Source organism: Malania oleifera, chromosome 4, assembly GCF_029873635.1.
Source record: "Malania oleifera isolate guangnan ecotype guangnan chromosome 4, ASM2987363v1, whole genome shotgun sequence".
Lineage (NCBI taxonomy): Eukaryota > Viridiplantae > Streptophyta > Magnoliopsida > Santalales > Ximeniaceae > Malania > Malania oleifera.
This window is the reverse complement of record NC_080420.1, coordinates 48,449,791-48,470,805: the sequence shown is the minus strand read 5'-3', so window position 1 is coordinate 48,470,805 and position 21,015 is coordinate 48,449,791. Positions and strand designations below refer to the sequence as shown.

Sequence of the window (21,015 nt, the reverse complement as noted above, 5' to 3'; positions counted from 1 at the left end):
TGGTGGTGTAGTTATGGATGACTCTTCATGCCCTATGTTGTGGAGTCAGATGGTGCTGGAAGGCAAAAAAATGAAGGTATGGTTCATGGTAGTCAATCGCTCCTTGGAAATTAGGGTACGATGGCTGGGAGAGAAGAACGATGCTGTTGGTGTTGAGGTGCGATGCAGCTGAGGGATCATGGGTTCTCGAAGTCAGGTTCCATCACAAACTGACTGGAATCAATTGACCAGAATGTGAGGAAGCTAGGGTTCTGGTGGGAGTTACGCTTCTCTCAGATGCAGCTACGGTTGCATTTGGGAGGACATTGCGAGGAGTACTGGGCTCCGGGAGAGAGGGGGGGGGGGGGGATTTATTGTTTTGGACCTGACCATATTAATTGAAAAAAATGAGGCTTGTCTTTTTTGAACCGATTGAGCCACTTATTTGAACACGCTCAATGTTCTGGAAAATCTGATTTGGATTTTAATGTGGAGTCAAAGGGAGCTCGGCCTTTGGGTTCTATGCAGACGGGTCATGGTGGTAGTCAGTCTTATGGTTTGTGTAAGAGTGATCCAGGTACTTCTTTGCTGGAAACCAAAAATTGGCGTGGCCAAAATACTGATCCTAAAATGCATAAGATGAGTACTGGAAAGGAGCTTGGTTAGTATTGTCTAGTTTTATTTTGTAATTTTTTTTCTCTTTTTTTAATTTTTTCATTCTCTTTTTAGTTTTTCTTTTTTGCTTGGTGTTTTATTTTTATTTTTATTTTTTTGGTTTTATTGGTGAACTCCTTGTTTCAACTCATCTTCCCTCCTTTCTATCTAATATAGCTTCTTTTTAATAAAAAAAAAAGGTTGATGTATGAACAACAAATAAAATAATAAAATACATTTAAATTTTGACAATAAAAAAATGTTTTTCATGTGTATGCTTTTTCTAAACTAATGGTAAGGACAGGAATGAGAAAAAGATATTAATTAAGAAAATGAACTTTATGCTGTTTAAGGGAAAGAAATCATGAAAAAAATAAAAAATAAAAACTGAACTTTTGGTGTTTATCAACAATTTAAAAAAAAATAAAATTCATACACATTCTTTCTCAAGCTAAAAGGAAAATAAATTAACTTTAAAAAATGACAATAATTGAACAAACTACTAGAAAATCCAATTGCTGAATCTTAACTACACAACAAAACATGAGTACCACCTTGGCCATTTGAACACTATACTCCAAGAGTGAAGAATGGTTTAGGGAAGGCAACATAAGATTTAAACTTCCATTTTCTCCTCTTTTTGAGCGCAAAACTGACGTAGACAAGGAATGGAAGGTAATCGTGTACAAATAAAAGCAGTAAAAAAAGAAATGAGGTTTTTAAACAAGTTGGGTTTGTTAGGATATGATAGGTCTAGAATCATGTGAATTGATAGATTCAGATCATTTCGCTAGATTTGCAAGGTGAATCGATAGATTCAGCAATGGTTCAGTTGTTTTTAGATTCACTAGTAAGATTCAAAATGAAGCGGGAGCCTGGGCGCAACAGTAAAGTTGTCACCGTGATATTTGGAGGTCACAGGTTTGAGGCATGGAAACAGCTTCTTGTAAGAATGCAAAGTAAGGCTGCATACTATAGACCCATTGTGACTGCCCCTTCCTCGGACCCTGCATACATGGGAGCTTTGTGCACCAGGCTGCCCTTTTTAGTAAGATTCAAATTGATTTGGTGTGGAATGGATACAAATTGTATTCGTATGAATTGAATTGCAAATTGTAAGATTCTAACAACCATGGTTGTGAAGTTGTGGCTATTGATTTGTAGGCTAATGTCTCATTGTCTCAATAATTTTTTCTATTTATCTCATTTCATATAAAAACTAATTCCATGCAAGTAAAACAAGCTTGGACCATAGCAGCAGCCTTTCATTGTTCATTATGGATGAGTGAGATGTGGACTGTTTGGCAATGATGATTTTTGAGAGCTAGCTTTTTATTTATTTATTATTTATTATTTTTATTATTTTATAAAATCTTATGGAATGCAGATATCTAACTCGTGGAGTGTTTTTGTCTGAATATATTTGAATTGAAAGATGACATTATCTTTTAAGTACCTGGTGGGATTCTTCTCCTTATAGAATGAACAGTTAGTACACAAAATTTTTTCCCTAGTACAGCCTTAAATGGAGAGTCTAGTGTCACTTAGAACTGGGAATGTTCTGGTTCATGAAACAGGAACATTATCGTTAGATTTAGCATTCTGGAATGAAAATGTACTATGCTTTAGAATGTTTGTATCAATACATGGTTCGTTAGGGTGTCGGTGTTTTCTGGTAACTAACATACTCTCCACAAAAATAGAAAAGGAATCTACTGTGCTACCCTAACATTTTATGGTAACTAAAAGACTCCACAAAAATATAAAAGGAATCTACAATGCTACAAAAGCATCCATTAAACAGAGATGGAGCTAAAGTCATCTACTTTTTCCTATGAAATTTCAATTTGTTCAAAAGCCCTTGCATTTTTTTTCTGTTGATTTGAGCCAGAGCACTGCCAAACGAATGCTGTCTTCAATGATCATTTTTTTTTTTTTTTAAGTTTAGGTCCCCTAGATAGACTACTCCATTTCCTCTGTTTTCCTTCAGCATTTTCGGTTTAGTTGCAACCACAACTCTAGCTTTTTCCCTCTTGACCTGCTGTCATCACTGATTCCTGACACTATAGAACCAAAATCTTTAGCCTTCAACCACATATTTTTTCAAACCTCAAGGTATATTTCCATTTGTTATCCTTCTGCAGTCCTGGATGATAGAGTGGTGATCAGACATGGGCCTTGGAAGGAGTTTTGGAAGAGCCCCAGGGCATAGGCTTCTGAATGAATGAACCATGTGAACTCCATATAAGCAGGAAGTTTCTCCATATGTAACATGAGATTGAAAATCCCATTGTTCACTGGTTCTGACCATTTTCCTTCAATGTGTTGAATGCCTGCCAAAGAAAATGCCTCTCCATTTTATGTACACCCTTCCTGTAAAACTCGCTGACAACCCACTCCTTAGCTGTTCGTTCAAATTTGAATTTACGGGATGCTGTGTGCAATCATCCTTGAAAATCTACTTTTTCCAGCAGGTCGTTGCTTCACGTGATTAAATTGTGTTTGTGCTTTACAGCTTTCCATTGGGTGTTATTTTCAGCATTTAGATATAATATCAGAGTGTTTCATTTGCTTTGGGAAAATATCTTACTGCATTTTACTTGCACAGCAAGTTCAAAGATATTTATGACGAGGAGCATTTCATTAGCAGTTTAGAAAATGATGTCCGAGTGGTCACTAAGATTCCTGAGTACTTAATGGAGCGTTTTGACAATAACATGAGCAATGTTTACAACTTCAGAATTAAAGCATGGGCATCCATTCAGTACTATAGAGATGCAGTCCTCCCAAGGCTTCTTGAAGAGAGGTGAGTTAAAATCTCTACTTTTTTTTTTTTTGCCTATTTACTTTGTTCACTGACAAAGTGACAATTGTAATTGTATTTGCTGGATGATGAAGCTTTACTTGCATTGGTGCTGAATCTAGAGAAGTTTATGTTAATAGTGCTAAATTCGGTTTTGTAATTGTCTTTATTTTTATTTTTACTTTTGGAGCACAAGCTTGTGGCCCAGAGGCTCAATTCCTGGTTCCCACAAGGTGGGTGGGGTTCACTCCCCACAGGGGACTGTTATGTGTGTATGTTTGTGTGTCTGTGGTGTTAGTGTGTGTTTGTCTTTGCCTACAAAAGAAAGCTAAATAAGTTATGAATCAAGGCATTGAGGGGGTTCCCCCAAAATGATAAATTAGGTTGTGCTTGTGTAACTATGCAGCGGTGGGGTGTTAGATGTTTAGTGCTAAGTGCCAAGCCTCCCTTAACTCTTTTGTTTTATTTTATATTGGTAGGAAGTATGCTTGTTAGGTGCCCATTCACGTGATTGATGACTAGGGGGTAGCATTGTATTTTTTATTGGAAAATCTTCTTTTAACGGTAGTTGCAAAGCAAAGTTTTTAAAAATGGGTCCTTTGAGATTATTATTGTTAAGATTTGATTAAAATGAATGACCTAACTTGAAGATAGGTCTCTTCTTCTATTTATAATACAAATTAAATACATTCTAATGACAATAATACCCTTACTAACTCTCACTAAACAGCATACTAACACGCTCAAATATAATAATACTAAAAGACATATATAACCTCTAACACTCCCCCTCAAGCTAGAGCATAAATGTCATGCTCCTAGCTTGTTACAAATGAATTTAACATGAGCATCCCCCAATGCTTTGGTAAACAAATCAACAAGCTGCATGTCCGACTTCACATAAGCAGTTGTAATGAGCTTCTGCCCAAGTTTCTCCTAAATAAAGTGGCAATCAACTTCAATGTGCTTTGTTCGCTCATGAAAGACCGGGTTGGAGGCAATATGAAGAGCAGCTTGATTATCACGCATCAACTTCATAGGCTGAGAATGCGAAAAACCCAATTCTTCCAACATGTTCTTCAACTAGACAAGTTCACAAGCAGTGTGAGTTATAGCTCTATATTCTAATTCAGCACTTGACCTTGCCACCACAATTTGTTTCTTACTCTTCCAAGAAACCAAATTACCACCAAACAAGATACAGTACCCAGTGGTGGATCTTCAATCGGAAGGTGATCCAGCCCAATCTACATCTGTATATACATGGATATAAGTGTGATCCTGATCATGATATAAAAACCTCTCGCAGGTGAACTTTTGAGATATCTCAAGATGTGAATTATTGCGTCCCAATGACTTGTCCTTAGAGAATCTAGAAATTGACTCACAACATTTGTTGCAAAAGATATATCCAACCGAGTAACTATGAGATAATTCAACTTTCCAAAAAGTCTCTGGTATTGTTCAGGATTAGGTAGCAAATCACCCATATCTGGCATTAACTTGTTGTTAGGATCCATGAGTGTGTCAACAGGTTTAAATCCCAACAAGCCAGTTTCATCCAACAGATCAAGAACATACTTCCTCTGCGGCATAACAGTTTCGATACAAGATCTAGATACTTCTATACCCAAGAAGTATTTCAACAGTCCCAAATCTTTGGTCTGAAACTTAGTTTATAGAAAAAGTTTGAGACTTTGAATACCTTTGTCATCATTATCTGAAATTAAAATATCATCCACTTTAACAATAAGAAGGATTCTACTCAATGAAGTATGACAATAAAACACGAAATTATCCACAGCACACCGTCGTAGACCACACTCAAGTACTACAACATTGAAATGACCAAACCTTGGTTTGGGAGATTGTTTTAAACCATATAAAGCTTTCTTGAGGCGACACACACTAAGCTTGACTCCCATGAGCAACAAAGTCAGGTGGTTGCTCCATATAAACCTCCTCCTCCTGCAAGAAGTCATTTTTCACATCTAGCTGATGCAGAGACCAATGACTAGTAGCCAAGGAGATGAATAGACGTATTGATGTAAGTTTGGCAACCGGAGAAAGAGTATTAGAATAATCCAGACCATACACCTGAGTGTATGCCTTAGCAACATGACAAGCCTTTAGACGAGCCACAAAACCATTAGGGTTGACTTTCATAGTGTAAACCCAGCGTCAACCAACCACTGACTTGTTAGGAGGAAGAGGTACCAAGTCCCAAGTGCCACTATCATGTAAAACGTTCCTCTCTTCAACCGCATCCCTCCACCCATAGTAGTCAAAAGAGCGTCTGAGGCATAAGGCGCAATAGGGCGACGAGGCTAGCGCCTCATCAGGGTTGAAGCGAGGCGACCTTCAAGAGGCGCAGTACAACGTGTTGAGGCTCCAGGCGCAGTGAGTTGCGCCTTGAAATTTTTGACTTTTAAATTCTTTTTTTTTTTTTAAAAACCGTTTAAGAAAGAAAACATAGCCAACTCCAAAACCAAAGCTTTCGAACCAACCCTAGCCCTAGCCAAAGGCTTCAACTCAAACCAGTAGGAGCCCTTCTTTTTTGAGCCTTCGAACCACCACAAAACCAGTAGGATTCCTTTGTCTTCGAGGTTCAAGCCTTCAAACCAACACAACGTTTGTCCTTGAGCCTTCGAACTAGCTCGAAACACATTCATCTTCAAGTCTTTGAGCTTTCACCAACAAGAGAGCCTTTGCAAGAGCCCTTCATCTTTGAGGTTTGAGCCTTCGAATCAGCATGACCTTCGTCTTTGAGCCTTTGAGCCTTTCACTAGAGCCTTCTTCGTGTTCCTTAGGGCTCAGTATTTTGCTACTACTGCCTGCTAGATGTTGGCATTTGGCCCTGCTCTTGGCAAGTTGTAGATTAGCTATTTTGTTTGGAAATACATTATACAAACTATACATTTTTCTGAAATACATTATACATTGCTTTTGCATTTAGGATAACAAGTCTTAAATCTTAAATAGATTTTGGAAGTGGAAACTTTGGCTTTGCAAAGAAAGTCTTGCATGGAAGTATGCACATTTGGATCATAAAAAAAATAACAATAATTTGACTTGCAATTTTGGCGGGAAAGTCACAAAGGGAGGAATATTTCGGGCAAACCAACATATTGTCGGAGGATTTTGAAATGTCAAAGAATGCTCTAAGTGCCCTACTCATATTCGTGAGGAGATTAGGGAGTGTATGTTGAAGAATGATAATAGACGAGGTAACTGAGTTATTGCTTGACTTTGATGACATAGATCGTCATGGTAAAGATGAAGTTTAGGAAATTGACTCTCGTGGCAAGAGAGTGCTTAGTAGTGGAAGTGGAATTCAAAGTTCATACCAATCCACCTTGAAGAAACCAAAACAGAAGGGGTCTATAGACTTGTTTTTCACTCCTAATCCAAAGAAAGCGGTTCAAGCTAGGAAAGAAAGGAGGATGAAGCGAACATCAATAAGTGAGGCGTGCAAGACAAAATTAAGACAAAAGGCAATCGCAGATTTTCCTAGGTGGATGTATGATGTTGGAATACCATTTAATGTTGTACGTTTGGACAACTTTGTAGTGGCACTTGAATAAATTGGGCAATATGGTCCTAGAATAAAGCCGCTTAGTTATCTTGAAGTGAGAGTTGCTTTCCTAAAGAAGGAAGTTAGTTGAACGAAAGAGTTGATGAAGGTCCATAAGGAGGAATGGGCAAAATATAGATGATCGATTATGTCCGATGGGTGGAGAGATTCGGTTGCTAATAAGGACATAATAAACTTCTTAGTGAACTCTCCAAAGGGATCAGTGCTCATCAAGTCTATTGATGCTTCTAATATTGTCAAGAATGCAGATAGAATGTACAAATTACTTGATAAGATGGTGGAGGAAATTAGAGAATCAAATGTGATTCAAGTAGTAACTGATAATGCTTCAAACTATGTTGCAGCATGTAAGAACTTATTTCTAAAACAACATTCTATAGTGTATATATTTAATGGCTTCACTCCTTGATTTTTGAATAGGGAGATTGTTGGAAGCAAAGAGGCCACATTTATATTGGACACCTTGTGCTGCCAATTGCCTCGATTTGATATTGGAGGATATTGGGAAGATGCCTACAATTTATACAACTTTGAAAAGGGAAATATTTTTGAATGGTTATATTTATAACCGTGTTGGTGCGGTGAACTTAATGAGGCAGTTCACTGGAGGAAAGGAGTTACTAAGGCTTGTAGGTATAGGATTTGCAACTGCCTTCATCACTCTTCATTTGATCCACCTTCAAAAGAACAACTTGTGGAAGATGTTTACTTCTGAAGATTGGAATACTACTAAATGGGCAATAAAGGCAGCTGGCAAAAGAGCAGCCAGTATTGTTTTGATGCCTACCTTTTGGAGTACAATTGTCTATGCTCTTAAATTGACATGCCCGCTTATCCTTGTACTCCTTTTGGTTGATGGGGAAAAGAAACTTGCAATGAGATCTATTTATGAAGCGATGAATAGGGCTAAGGAAGCCATAGCTAAGGCTTTCGGTGAGAGAGAGGATAAATTCAAGGAGGCATTTGAAATCATTGACACGAGTTGGGGATGCCTACTCCATCAACCTTTGCATGCAGCTGCACACTACTTGAACTCAGAATATTTCTATTCAAAACCCCACATTTCGCAAAATGAAGAAATCATGGCGTGTTTGTACAAATGCATTGCAAGGTTGGTGCCAACCCATGATTTGCAAGATAAACTTTTACATGAGTTGGAAAATTACACTAGCGCTAGTGGCCTCTTTGGAATTGATTTGGCAATGAGAAAGGAAAAAAAAAGCACCAAGTAAAGTGACATTTTTATTGCCTCTTTTTATCTAAAACTATTTTTGCTATTTAGCTAGTAGGTATTCATTAAAAATTATTTTATAACAGCGCAATGGTGGATATCGTCTGAATCACCTGCTCCAAATTTGCAAAAGTTTGCTGTGAAAATCCTTAGCCTCTCGGGTAGTGCTACCGGCTGCGAAAGAAATTGGAACATATTCCAACATGTAAGCCATTAGGATATCTTGGATTAAAGAACATGTCCTACCAGTTTACTACTTTTTAGAATCATTATTTACTATGTTACTTTAAACTTCTTGCAGCTTCATAGCAAAAGGAGAAATAGGCTAGCACAACAATGCTTGAATGATTTGGTATTTGGGAAATATAATCGAACTTTGAGGTATTGATACAACAAGCGTGACATCATTGATCTCATCCTTCTAAAGGACATTGATGATGGTAATGAGTGGTTGATTGTTAGGATTAATGGCAATTTCGATGAAGATGATGAACTTGTGTTTGAAGATGAACTTTTGACTTGGGGTTCTATTGTCAGAGCTGCTGGAGTGAATAACCCCCTACATCACACTAGATCAAGAATAAGTGTGAATATGTTATCATCTTCTAGAGGAAAAGCTTCATCTAGCAGTGCTAGGGGCTGGACTACAGCATTGGAACTTGTAGATGAGGATGAGATCCAAGTGGACAACGTAGAGGAGACAAAAGAGGAAGAAGATGCTGGAGAAGAAAATTCAGATGATGAAGAGGAAGATGATGATATCTTGGCAGATTTAGTTGATGCTAAGTGATGACTAATGATTGAGGAGGATTTTTAGATTTTAGACTTTGAAATCTTTTATTGTACTCTTTTCTTTTGATAATGAACTATGTTGATTCTTTTGGGCCTTTGGCCTGGCAATTTCATTTCATATCTAATTTGAAGCTTGAAGTCTTGCATGTGTAATTACTTATGTTGAACTATGTTTGTTTCACTTGGAACTTGGTCCTTGGTTGTTATAATTCTATGCATTGATGTTTCGGTATAGAATATTTTGGCATTTTAAATTCTAATATTATTATTAATGTGTTCATATATCAATTACCCACCAAATTGGCATTGAACACAATTTCAATAATTGTGCACCTCACCTTTGTGAGGCATGCGTCTTCACCTTGTGCCCCGGCTCCAAATACCCTTTGCACCTCGGTGCGCCTTGCACCTTTGACTATTATGCCTTTACCCAGAATGGGCTAAGGCTTTCAAAACAGATTTAGGAAGGGTAGTAGATGATAGAGCGGTAACAAGACAATAATAGGAGGGTGATAAAAAGTCATAAGAAACATAGTTGGAAATGGGGTGTTGAGTACATGTGCATTTACCTTTCCGAACATCAATAGGAGGATCAGCATCATGGGAAGTATGATCATCAGATGAGGAAACTAAAGCGTGGTAGTAGAAGCTAGAGGGGATTCTCTTCCTTGGAGCCACCATCATGAATACTCCTGTAAATTTGGATGATCAAGACGATAAGGACTCAAACTACATGGAGACTTAGATGGTTGGTTGGACAAGGACAACAACGTAGAATTTGTAAGATTAGGCAAAGGAAGAGACTCATTGAGCTCAGAAGCGCTTAATGACCGGGTGTAGTATGATGTAGAATCAAAGAAGGTAACATTGGCATAAACAAAGAAGTGATGCAGCATAAGACTATAACAATGATATCCCTTTTGAGTATATGAGTAGCCTAGAGAGACATATTTAATAGCACGAGGATCCAACTTATCCACCCTAGGACTTAGTTGATGAACAAAGGACACACACCCAAATATACGAGGAGGAAGAGAAAATAAAGGTGAATTAGGAAAGAGAATGGAGTATGGAATTGTACCGCTAAGAACAGAGGATGACATTCTGTTGATCAGATAACAAGCAGTAAGTACAACATCACTCCACAACACTTTAGGTACATGCATTTGATAAAGTAAGGTGTGAGTGATTTCAAGAAGATGTCTATTTTTCCACTCTGCAACCCCATTTTGTTAAGGAATGTGGGCACAGGATGATTGATGAGCAATACCAAACTGAGTCATATAAGTAGTGAATTGTGCACTGAAAAACTCTTTAGCATTATCACTTTGAAGTATTTGAATTAGCAAACGAAATTGAGTCTTTATTTCAGAACAAAAGGCGCAAAATACATGAAATAACTCGAAACAATCTTTTACCAAATATAACCAAGTCATTCTTGAATAATCATCCACAAAGGTTACAAAGTACTAGACCCAACTTGGAAACAACCCTACTAGGACCCCAGACATCTAAATGAACTAACATAAAAGGGTTTGCAGCCCGTTTATTGACTCCAAAAGGGAAAGAAAGACAATGGTGCTTTCCTAACTAACAAGATTCACAATCGAGACTAGACACAAAACTCAAACTAGGAACATGACATTTTACTTTTCCAATGAAGGATTACCCAGGCAACAATAAATTTGGAAAGGTGTGGTAGTAGCAATGCAGGCAGTAGAAGGAGATAGCGGCTTTAGCTTCACGCCCTCCACCAACCGTTTTCCTTGTCTTCAAATCCTGAATAACCATAGAATCGGGGAAGAATGTCATTGAACAATTCATGGATTTAGTAATTTAGCTAACAGACATTAGATTGAAAGGAAATTTGGGAATATGTAAAACTAAATGGAGAGAAGTAGAAGAAGTGGGATTTATAGTCCCAATTCCCTTGATTGCTGTAGTGGATCCATCAGCAAGAGTAACACAAGGTAAATTTGCAAGATATTGAAGAGTGGAGAAATAGCTAGGTATACTTGTGATATGATTAGTGACAACGGATTTTACGACCCAAGGACTAGGACGAGAAGTACTGGATGACAGGCATACTATGTGATTACCTGTTTGGGCAAAAGATACAATGGGAAGAGAAGCTTGTTGTGATGCTTGATACTATTGAAACTTGGAATATTCTTCCTCCGACATAGATATAGTACGTTGCCCCCACTCAACCCCAAAGATGAGGAGTCGGTGGTGGCTGCATTGGCTACCCCCAAAGGTGTGAAGTTAGTGGTGGTAGCATTGGCAACACTTGAAGGTGTGCCATGAAGATCCCAACACTGTTCAATGGTATGATTATTCTTTCCACAATGAGTGCACTTGCGTGGAGTACCTCTACCTCATTCGTCTCTCCCAGCACAACCACTCGAACCACCGCGATAACTTTTTCTATTGTTTGGCAGACAACTAGAATCACCCTGTGTAGCAAATGCTGTCCTCTCAGAGCCAGATGCAAGAGTAGGAGAATGCGTGCTAAAGGAAGCACGAAAGACATAACAATAAACATCGGCAAATTGCAGATCGGAACCAATAAGTTTGGGACCGAACTGCCACAAACTTAGGTCTCAAGCCTACTAGAACACAAAGAACTGTCATATGCTCCCTCTGCTTTTACATCTCACAAACGTCGGCTGTTATAGGTTGCATGACGTTAAGCCCCTCATGAATACGCTTCATCTCTCCAAAATAATCTGCAATACTCCTATCTCCTTATAACCGAAAGCACTCTTGGGATAAATCATACATACGTATAATGTTACTTGGGTATAGAAGTTTGACATAATCCCAAATCTCCTTGCACGTATCTAGATGCATACACATCCATGCAATCTGTGGCTCCATTGAATTCCAGAAAAGGGGAACAATCAAGGCATCTTCTTGAACCCACATGTCTTTTCTCTTCTCATCAGAAGAATCAAATTGGAGCAAGTGGTTAGATTTCCCTAATCTTGCTAAATAAATCCCAACAGTTTTAGACCATTGAACATAGCTCTTTCTATCCAAAATTTGAGTCGTTATTTGTGGCATTGATGTAGGAAACAAATTCTTGGGATTCATAGATTCCATCCCAACACTCACAAATCAATACCACACCAAAAACAAGAAGAACAATCAAAACTAATTGGGACAATCACAAACTATGTGAAGCATCGACACAACGACGGATATAGCACTGCCACAGCACTCACAAATCAGCAACCACACCAAATACAAGAAGAACAATCAAATAATTGGGTCAATCACAAACTATGTGAAGCACCGACACAACCATAGACGAGGTGAACAACTCACCGACGGATATAGCACTGCCACAGCCTTACAACTGAACAAACAAATGCTGCCACGGCTCAGAAAAACTCTTAAAGAAGCCTTTACAAACCTTGACCATAAATTAACGCCTTAATGGAATACCGTGAGTGCATGGTCGAAAAAGGTTGAATTTTTGAGCCAAAAACTGGCATAACAGCTTGGTAATATAGTCTAAAGAGGGCATCAGAGCATGGTAGAGGTAAAAAAAGAAAAAAAGTGGCCGAAACTTCACTCACGCGCTGGTGCGTGGGGTCCGCCCTACCGGCAATTGGCCGGTGCGTGGGGGTGTGTGGGGAGTCCTCTAGTGATGGGATTTTGTGGGGTGGGTCGTTTTTGTGGGGGGGGGGGGGGGTTTGTTTATGGGTGTATGGTTGGTTTTGTGAAATAATGGAATGGAGGTGGGTCTAGGAAGGACAGCCATGGGAATGGTGTTTTCCGGCGACGACTGAGGGGAATAGAGTTTAGGTTGGATCAAGATTTGATACCATGTTAAGATTTGATTAAAATGAATGACCTAACTTGAAGATAGGTCTCTTTCTTTATTTATACAAATTAAATACATTCTAATGACAATAATGCCCTTACTAACTCTCACTAATTAACATATACTAACACACTCAATAATAATAATACTAAAAGGCATAAATAACGTTTAACAATTAAATTTGTTGAGCATAATTAAGTAAATACAATGCCGTGGTCTTCTTAATGTTTTAAATTGACAATCAACTGTTCAAGATTATGGATTCTTAGTTTGTGCTAGTTTTACTTGCTCCTTTTAGCTTTCCAGGTTTTTTTTAATGTTTTTTTATCTGGATTTTTCTAGACTTTACTAAGGAGATGTCTTATTTTCATGGCTGTATATTCTTAATCTGTTAATGAAATTCTTATTTTACTATCAAAAAAGAAAAGAAAAAAAGCTGTTCAAGATTACTTGAACAGGGATTTGGGAAAAATTGAAATTTGAATGGAGAAAGAGTTCAAGGGCTGGGCCATCATTCAGACCATTCAACTGAGTCCAAAGTGTTAATTTTGGTCTGAATGCCCTTTCCATCACGTTTGCTTTCATTATATAGAAGAGATTTACAGCCTAATTGCCTGAATTATCTCCGTTAACATCCCCCCTCAAATTGATGCTGGTAAATGAAGAAGCATCAATTTGTCAACCAAGAACTGATGCCGGTGCCAAGAAAGAGCTTTAGTGAATATGTCTGCAGTTTGACGTTCAGTGGAAATTTGAGGAAGAGTAATCACTTGTTTGTCAAAGGATTCATGTATGGAATAGCAATCGACTTCGATATGTTTCGTACGCTCATAGAAGACAGGTCGAGCGGCAATCTGAATAGCACTGGTATTATCAGCATGAAGAGGAGTGGAATGAAGCTGAGAAAATCCAAGTTCACCCAATAACCCACGAAGCCATGTAATCTCAGAGCATGCTAAAGACATAGCACAATACTCATACTCAGTGGAGACTTGGAAACTCTGTCTTCAGGAAATGAGTGCATTGCCTAAGAACATGCACCAATCAGTAACAATGACGAGTATCCGCACATCCGACCCAATTAGTATCACTATACCCCACCAACTATAAGGAAGATTCCTTAGGAAAGAACAACCTGCGTGTAGAGACGCCCTTCAGATATTGGATAATGCGGCGGACAGCGGCTAAATGAAGATGTCGGGGAGCCTGCATAAATTGATTGACTTGCTGCACAGCAAAAGAAATATCAGGATGAGTAATTGTTAAGTAGTTCAAACTCCCAACAAGCTACCAATACAAGGATGGATCTGATAGAAACTCGCCTTCCTCTTGACAAAGCTTAAGATTTACCTCCAAGGGAGTAAGAACAGAATTACCCGATTGGAGACCAGCCAATGAAATCACTTCCTGCGTGTATTTGTGCTGGTGTAATAACATACCAGTCGGAGTAAGATGCACCTCAAGACCAAGAAAGTACTACAGGAGACCAAGATCTTTCATGTGAAAAGAGTCCTTGAGATGCTGTTGTAATTGCTTAATTAACTCAGTATCAGAGCCAGTAATTACAATGTCATCAACATATACTAGAAGCAGTACAATTCCTCCAGAAGTCGTGCGAAGAAAGAGAGAGGAATCAAACTGACTCTGAGTAAAATGAAAAGCAAGTAGTGTAGAGCGAAATTTATCAAACCATGCACGTGGAGCTTGTTTCAGTCCATACAAGGATCGGTGTAGCCGAAAAACCTCTGAGGAAGGTGTAGTAAACATGTCGGGAGGTGGAGACATATAGATTTCTTCCTTCAAATCCCCATGTAGAAAAGCATTCTTCACATCCATCTGTCGAACAGACCACCCCTGCGACGCAGCAAGTGCCAAGATAATCTGCACAGTGGTCATTTTGGCAACAGGTGCAAAGGTCTCTTTATAATCAATACCATACTCCTACCGGTTCCCAAACGCCACGAGACGAGCCTTATATTTGTCCAGTGACCCATTAGGCCGATACTTGACTGAGTACACCCATTTACAACCAATAGGTTTGACACCAGAGGGACAAGTCACAAGATCCCAAGTGTGATTATCTTGAAGAGCTTGGATTTCTTCTTGCATGGCTTGCTGCCAACATGCTTGGGTGGCTGCTTGGGTATATGAGTGAGGAACATAAACACTGTCGAGAGTGGAAGTAAGCGAGGTATGAGGAAAACCATATCTATCTAGTGGATGTGTAACCCGAGTAGAGCGTTGAGGAATTGCATAATCAAATGACGGATCAGTTTCTGGAAGGGGTGTTTAAGGAGGACGTCGTCGATGATACACCACACCTAGTTTAAATTGCTTTATAGAAGAAGACACATCATCAAAAGCGGGAAAAAGAGTAATAAGAGCATTAGAAATAACTTGAGACTGAAAAAAATATTGATTTTTGAAGAAAATCACATTCCAGGAGATCCAAAATTTGTTTGCATGAGCATCATAATAAAAAAATTGTTTTTGAGTAGGACTATATCCCATAAAGGCACACGTGACAGACTGGGCAGCAAGCTTGTGATGCTCAACAGGTGGTAGATGAACAAAACACACACACCCAAAAGTATGAAAGGATTGATACTCAGGAGATATGCCAAATAATTGAAAATAGGGAGAATCATAATTTAGAGTGGCAGTAGGCAAACGATTGATCAAATAGACAGCATTAGATAAAGCTTCTACCCAGAACTTAGAGGTACAGAAGAATCAATCAGCAAAGTACTAATGACATCTAAGAAATGACGATTCTTATGCTCAGGAACTCCATTTTGTTGAGGGGTATAAGGACAAGAATGCTGGGAAATGATCCCCTTTTGTTGAAGAAAAGTCTGAAAAGAATGAGACATGTACTCCCCCCTGAGTCGGCGTGTAAAGTTTTGATACAAGTACTAAATTGTGTCTCGACAAATGCAACAAATTTTTGAAAGGCAGAAAACATGTCATCTTTAGAGCGGAGAAAACACATCCAAGTGAATCGACTATAATCATCAATAAACTCACAAAATAACGATACTAACCATGAGTAATAACATGACTCACCCAAACATCAGTATGCACAATCTCAAAGCAATTAGAAGCATGACTACGTTGCGCAGGAAAAGGTAAAGTTTTACCAAGACGACAAGTAGCACAATCAAAAGATATAGGAGAAGAAGAAAAGGAATCTTTGTGGCCCAAAAAACCATGTTTCATAAGATGATTCAAGACAATAGAATTAGGATGACCCAATTTCTTATGCCATACTTCATCATTATTGGCAATTGCTGTACAAGCAAGAGAAACAACATTAGGAATAGGAAACTGTAAAGGAAATAAACGTCCCACTTTAGGCCCCTTCGTGATCACCGTCCCCGACACCAGATTCTGCACAACATAATTACCACAAGAAAATGAACATCAGATTTATTGTCTACCAATTGTCCAATAGAAATCAAATTGGTAGACTATCCAGGAGAGACAAAAACATCGCGAAATGAAGAGCCCAAATTACCAACAACAGTAATTGGAAGAGTAATGCCATCAACAATCTGAATATTTTGCATGCCTATGTACTCACGAACACCATGGAGACTCGTCATATTACCAGTCATATGATTAGAAGCGCCCGAATCAACAATCCAAGAAGTTGAGTTAGTAGCCATACCTTGTAGGCCTAAGGGCATAAAAGTAGACACAATCATCTATTGGACCATTGCTGGTGTGAGAACAGACGAGTCAGAGCTTACAATGGGTGGCACAAAAGAAGAAGAAGAGGACTGAACAATAGCCTGAAAAGCTTGGAATTGGTAATTTTGAGGCCGCACTCAACAGTCTTTGATGTTATGGCCTTCTTTCTTGCAGTAGTTACAAACTTTATTAGGACAGTTACAAACAATATGGCTGAACTCCTTGCAACTGAAACACTGCAACTTGTTTCTCCCTCTCTTGTGCTGCATATGCTACATTCACAGACTCAAAAAATAACTTCTCAGAAGTCGTACCCATATGAATGGATAATCGTTGTTCTTCACGCAATAAATCTCCCAAAAAAATATCCAAAGAAGGAACCGGATTACGGTTCAATAAACTAGCTCGAACAAGCTCAAATTCAGGTCAAAATTTATAAAAAACTGACCGTGTTGACTCTTAGCATTAACCGCTTGAAGAGCCGCGAGTGCCATAGGGGGAACCTTAGCATGAACAGTAGCAAAATACTTGCTCAAAATTGTTCAATAGGTAAATTACCTTGACTGTAATTACTAATTTCCAACTCCAATTAGAACTTCCGAGCACTGTGATCTTGGTGGTAAATATAGTGGAGAAAATCCCACATAGCTTGAGCCGTAGTAAAACAACGAAGATTGGTCACAAGGTGAGACTCAATTGTCCCCAAAAGCCAAGATTTCACCTTAGCATTTTGACCTCCCATTGTGCAAATTCCTTTTCATCAGTGGGAACTTGAGTAGAACTATCAATATGATTTGATAATTTGTTTCCTTTCAAGAACATTTTAAATTGGAATTCCCTCGTAGAGAAATTCTTTCCAATAAATCAAACTATAGTCTTTTCAATAGACATGATGAAAGGCACTAAAAAAAAAAAAAACCCAAGCAGTCAACCAAATAAACGGCAATCCCAACTCAAATCAGGTCCAAATCCAAATAATAAGAGGTCCACAGACACAACCAGATTACAAAAGCTCAAAAGAAATGAAAAAAAAAAAAAACCCCAGATCAAACATGGAAGGCCCAGATCAAACATGGAAGCCTAACTTGAAATACCTGCCCTGTGTGAAAAACGACACAGCAGAGGAAGAAACACGACACCTTCATCGATCACACTAGGAGGAGTCGAAGCTGTCGGCCACCACAGAAACTGCTGACAGCCACAAAGATGCGCAGCCACCACGAGAAAAAACACCGAGATGAGTAGCTTGCAACGAAGGACAGTGTGCGCAGCTAAAAAAAAAATTCCGGCACCCCAAGAAAAACTCAAAACCACCAAAGTGGACATCACAGGAGAAGCTCGACGGCCACGAAGAGCAAGAAAGAACTTGCTGAAACCGAGAGAAAGAAAAAAAAAAAAACCCGCTATAAGAATCGCACCCAGTGATTAAGACCAAAATGACGGAATCAGAAGAGGGGCTTTGATACCATGTTAATTTTGGTCTGACTGCCCTTTCCATCAGGTTTGCTTTCATTATATAGAAGAGATTTACTTTGTTGTTGCCTGATTTTCAGCGCTTAAATGCTGCCAGATTTTCAGCATTATTTACAGCCTAATCAGCATTATTTACAGCCTAATTGCCTGATTTATCTCCATTAACACAAAGGAGGTAGAAATGACACTTTTCGGGTGGGCTTCTCTTTGGGCCCAGTGAAGACACAAAGGCCACAAAACTTTTAATGGTGGGTCTGGCTCAGAGGTTAGCACAGAGGCCCATTTTGGAGCATTTCAGTCCTACAAGGATGCGCTTATGTGAGGCAGGTCAAAGATGCCTTTTGCTACTTTATGAACCAACACAGATGGAGATAATTCTTCAAGAGAGGGAAGCAAATCTCCTTCGTCTTCAGCCAGAGCAAGTTCGAGAGAGGATGTCTTGAAGAGGCTTTTAGCAGCTTGCTGGAGGATTAGCTCTCATATGGGTTTGGGAGGCTCTAATGAAAACAAGGGCAAATAAATTGTTCTGTCAAAGAGAGAAGATTTAGAGGATGAAGAAGAGGATCTTAGCCCTATTTCATCAGATTATGAAGGGGCTTCCGCCCTAGGAAGAGCGAGTTCAAGGATTATCATTGGTGTGCAGATTTTGAGAGTCCCATTATTGGGGTTCCGTCTTCTAACAGAGCTTGTGTTTCTTTTTTCTAGGGTGTTGCATGCTCAAACCGGAATGCTTTTCAAGAGCCAAGCCCTAGACCCTCCGTAACCTGTGATGTTTTTGTTGAAAGCTTGGAGTCTCCTAGTGACTAATAAGACTATGCTCATTCCCTATTCATCCATCCTTTGACCTAGGACACAAAGCTCTAGAAGATATGCAGGTCAGACATGCCGTTGATGTGTGTAATCCACTTGTACCATTGGAATTTCAGAATAGCTTGGCTGCACCTCTGTGCCATAGGGTGCGATTGGAGGAGGGTTCTTCCTTGCCCCTTGACCTATTAGAAGTTGTGAGGGATAACTTGGAAGCCTAGGAACTCCTGGAAGAGCTGGACTTAGTTTTGGTTAATTCAAAAGATGAGAGGATTAGGCTTCATTATACTTGATTTGCATCCCCTTGATGCCCTTTTCCCTCATCAATAAATTTCTTCTTTGCTGATAAAAATATAAAAATAAAAAAAGGTGAGAGGGTCAAATTTAGGAGAGAGGATTCCGGGGATAGAAAAAAGGCAACGAAACTTAGAAGGGAGTTAGGAATGTTGGCTTTGTTGATGAAATATGACAAGGGTGGTACGTCATCGAGGGCCCATTTGTGTTTAAAATTCTTGGTAGTTGGGGCAAGAGGAGAGTGCTTAGGGAGCTTGTATTTAAGGCCATCCCTACTGTATCGTTCCTTTAGGGAATTGAGCGGAGGGAAGTTGACTCCTTCACGATAAGAAGTTTCTGGGGTAGTGAACATAAAAATTGGGCTTGTCTTCCTTCGTTAGGGGCGTCAAATTATTGTTTGGGGTACTAGAGTAGTGCCCTTTAAGAAAGTCCTTAAGGGTCCTATTCTTTGTCTATCCCCCTTCACATTAGAGGTGTAGGGGTATGGTGGTTCACTTCTGCGTATGGGCTGAATATAGTCTCTTTGAGGAGTCAATTCCTTAAGGAGTTAGTAGTAGATGTTTTTAGTTTGTGTAGTTCTTGTTTTTTTTTTTTTTTGTTTTGGTTGTTGTTGTTGTTTTTTTGGGGGGGGGGGGGGTAAGTTTTCAATTCATCTTGTAGCTCTAGAGAGATCCTAGGGAACTTTAGGACCTCTTTGAGCATGAGAAAGTTTGACTTCTTTATTTGGGGTTGTGTGTTTAGATATATTCATATCAATAATGGTTGATTCACCTAGGCACTTTCGGTGCAAGATGAGCTTGTTCTTTTATTGACAGATTTTCACTTACAAATGAGTGGGAGGATGTGTTTCCGCATCTCGTTCAGCAAATCCTTCCTAGACCCACATTTGATCACTGCCCTTTCCTTTTAGAGTCTAATCCATATTTACTACAAAACACTACCACCCTAGCGAACTACGTATTGGAATGCACATTCCAAAACGTGGTACATTTTCATACTGGAATGTTAAATCTAATGATCCCAAGTTTTAGTTCATTATTTTTCACATAAAATATTTTTTATTAGTTAAAATGGAGAATTTTCACATTATAATTCTATCCTATTCCATTAATTATCTATTTCATGAAGAAAACCTATTCTAGATTTTGAGACACTTTGGCAGTCTCCCCAAATATACAAGTACTGTTACAAATTTATCACCAATATATTTATGTATGTATACCCCTAACATTCCACATTTTAGAGCACTTGTGCCGTCCGCAATCGTGTTCGTGTTCCATGAACTAGAACGGACCATGTTTTGTACCATAGGTCTAACCCTATGAAGGGGGCTACCCCTTTCCATTTCAAGAACATGTGGCTAGCTCATCTTCCCTATAGGGAGGGGGTTAGTGGTTGGTAGAGTGAGTCACATGTGGAGGGTTGGGACGGTTTTTGATTCATGAAGAAGCTGAAATTCATAAAATCTAAGCTGAAAGATTGGAATAGAGACTTTTTGGAATGTCATAAGTTCTAAAAACAGCATCCTCTTTGAAATTGCAGGATTGGATAGGCTAGAAGACTGCAGCTTTGTCAAGGAAGATTGGAGCAGGATGGCCAATCTAAGTAATGAGTTAGAAATCCTCTTATTGGGAGAGGACATGTGCTGACGTCAGAAGTCGAGGGTGAAAAGGTTAAAGGAGAGGGACTGTAGTTTTGGTTATTTCCACAAGATGGAAAAGGGGAGGAGGAGGAAAGTTTACATCGAGGAGCTGATCTTTAACTTTGGCTAGGTGGTGGGATCAATCTAAGGTCAGAGTTGGGATCACTAATTTCTATAAAATTATAATTGTTTTGAGGAGACGCCAAATGGATTGATGGTG

The 21,015-nt window shown here is 39.0% G+C and overlaps 1 protein-coding gene across 2 annotated transcripts in view; it reads left to right on the top strand.

Annotated features, from left to right (window-relative positions):
• LOC131154246 (protein ESMERALDA 1) overlaps positions 1–21,015 on the top strand; it is a 51,798-nt gene that overhangs the window by 21,429 nt on the left and 9,354 nt on the right. For both annotated transcript variants that reach the window (XM_058106895.1, XM_058106896.1), the window contains exon 5: positions 3,242–3,439. In XM_058106895.1, coding sequence (XP_057962878.1) covers positions 3,242–3,439 — 198 coding nt within the window. The remainder of the gene's footprint in view (positions 1–3,241; positions 3,440–21,015) is intronic.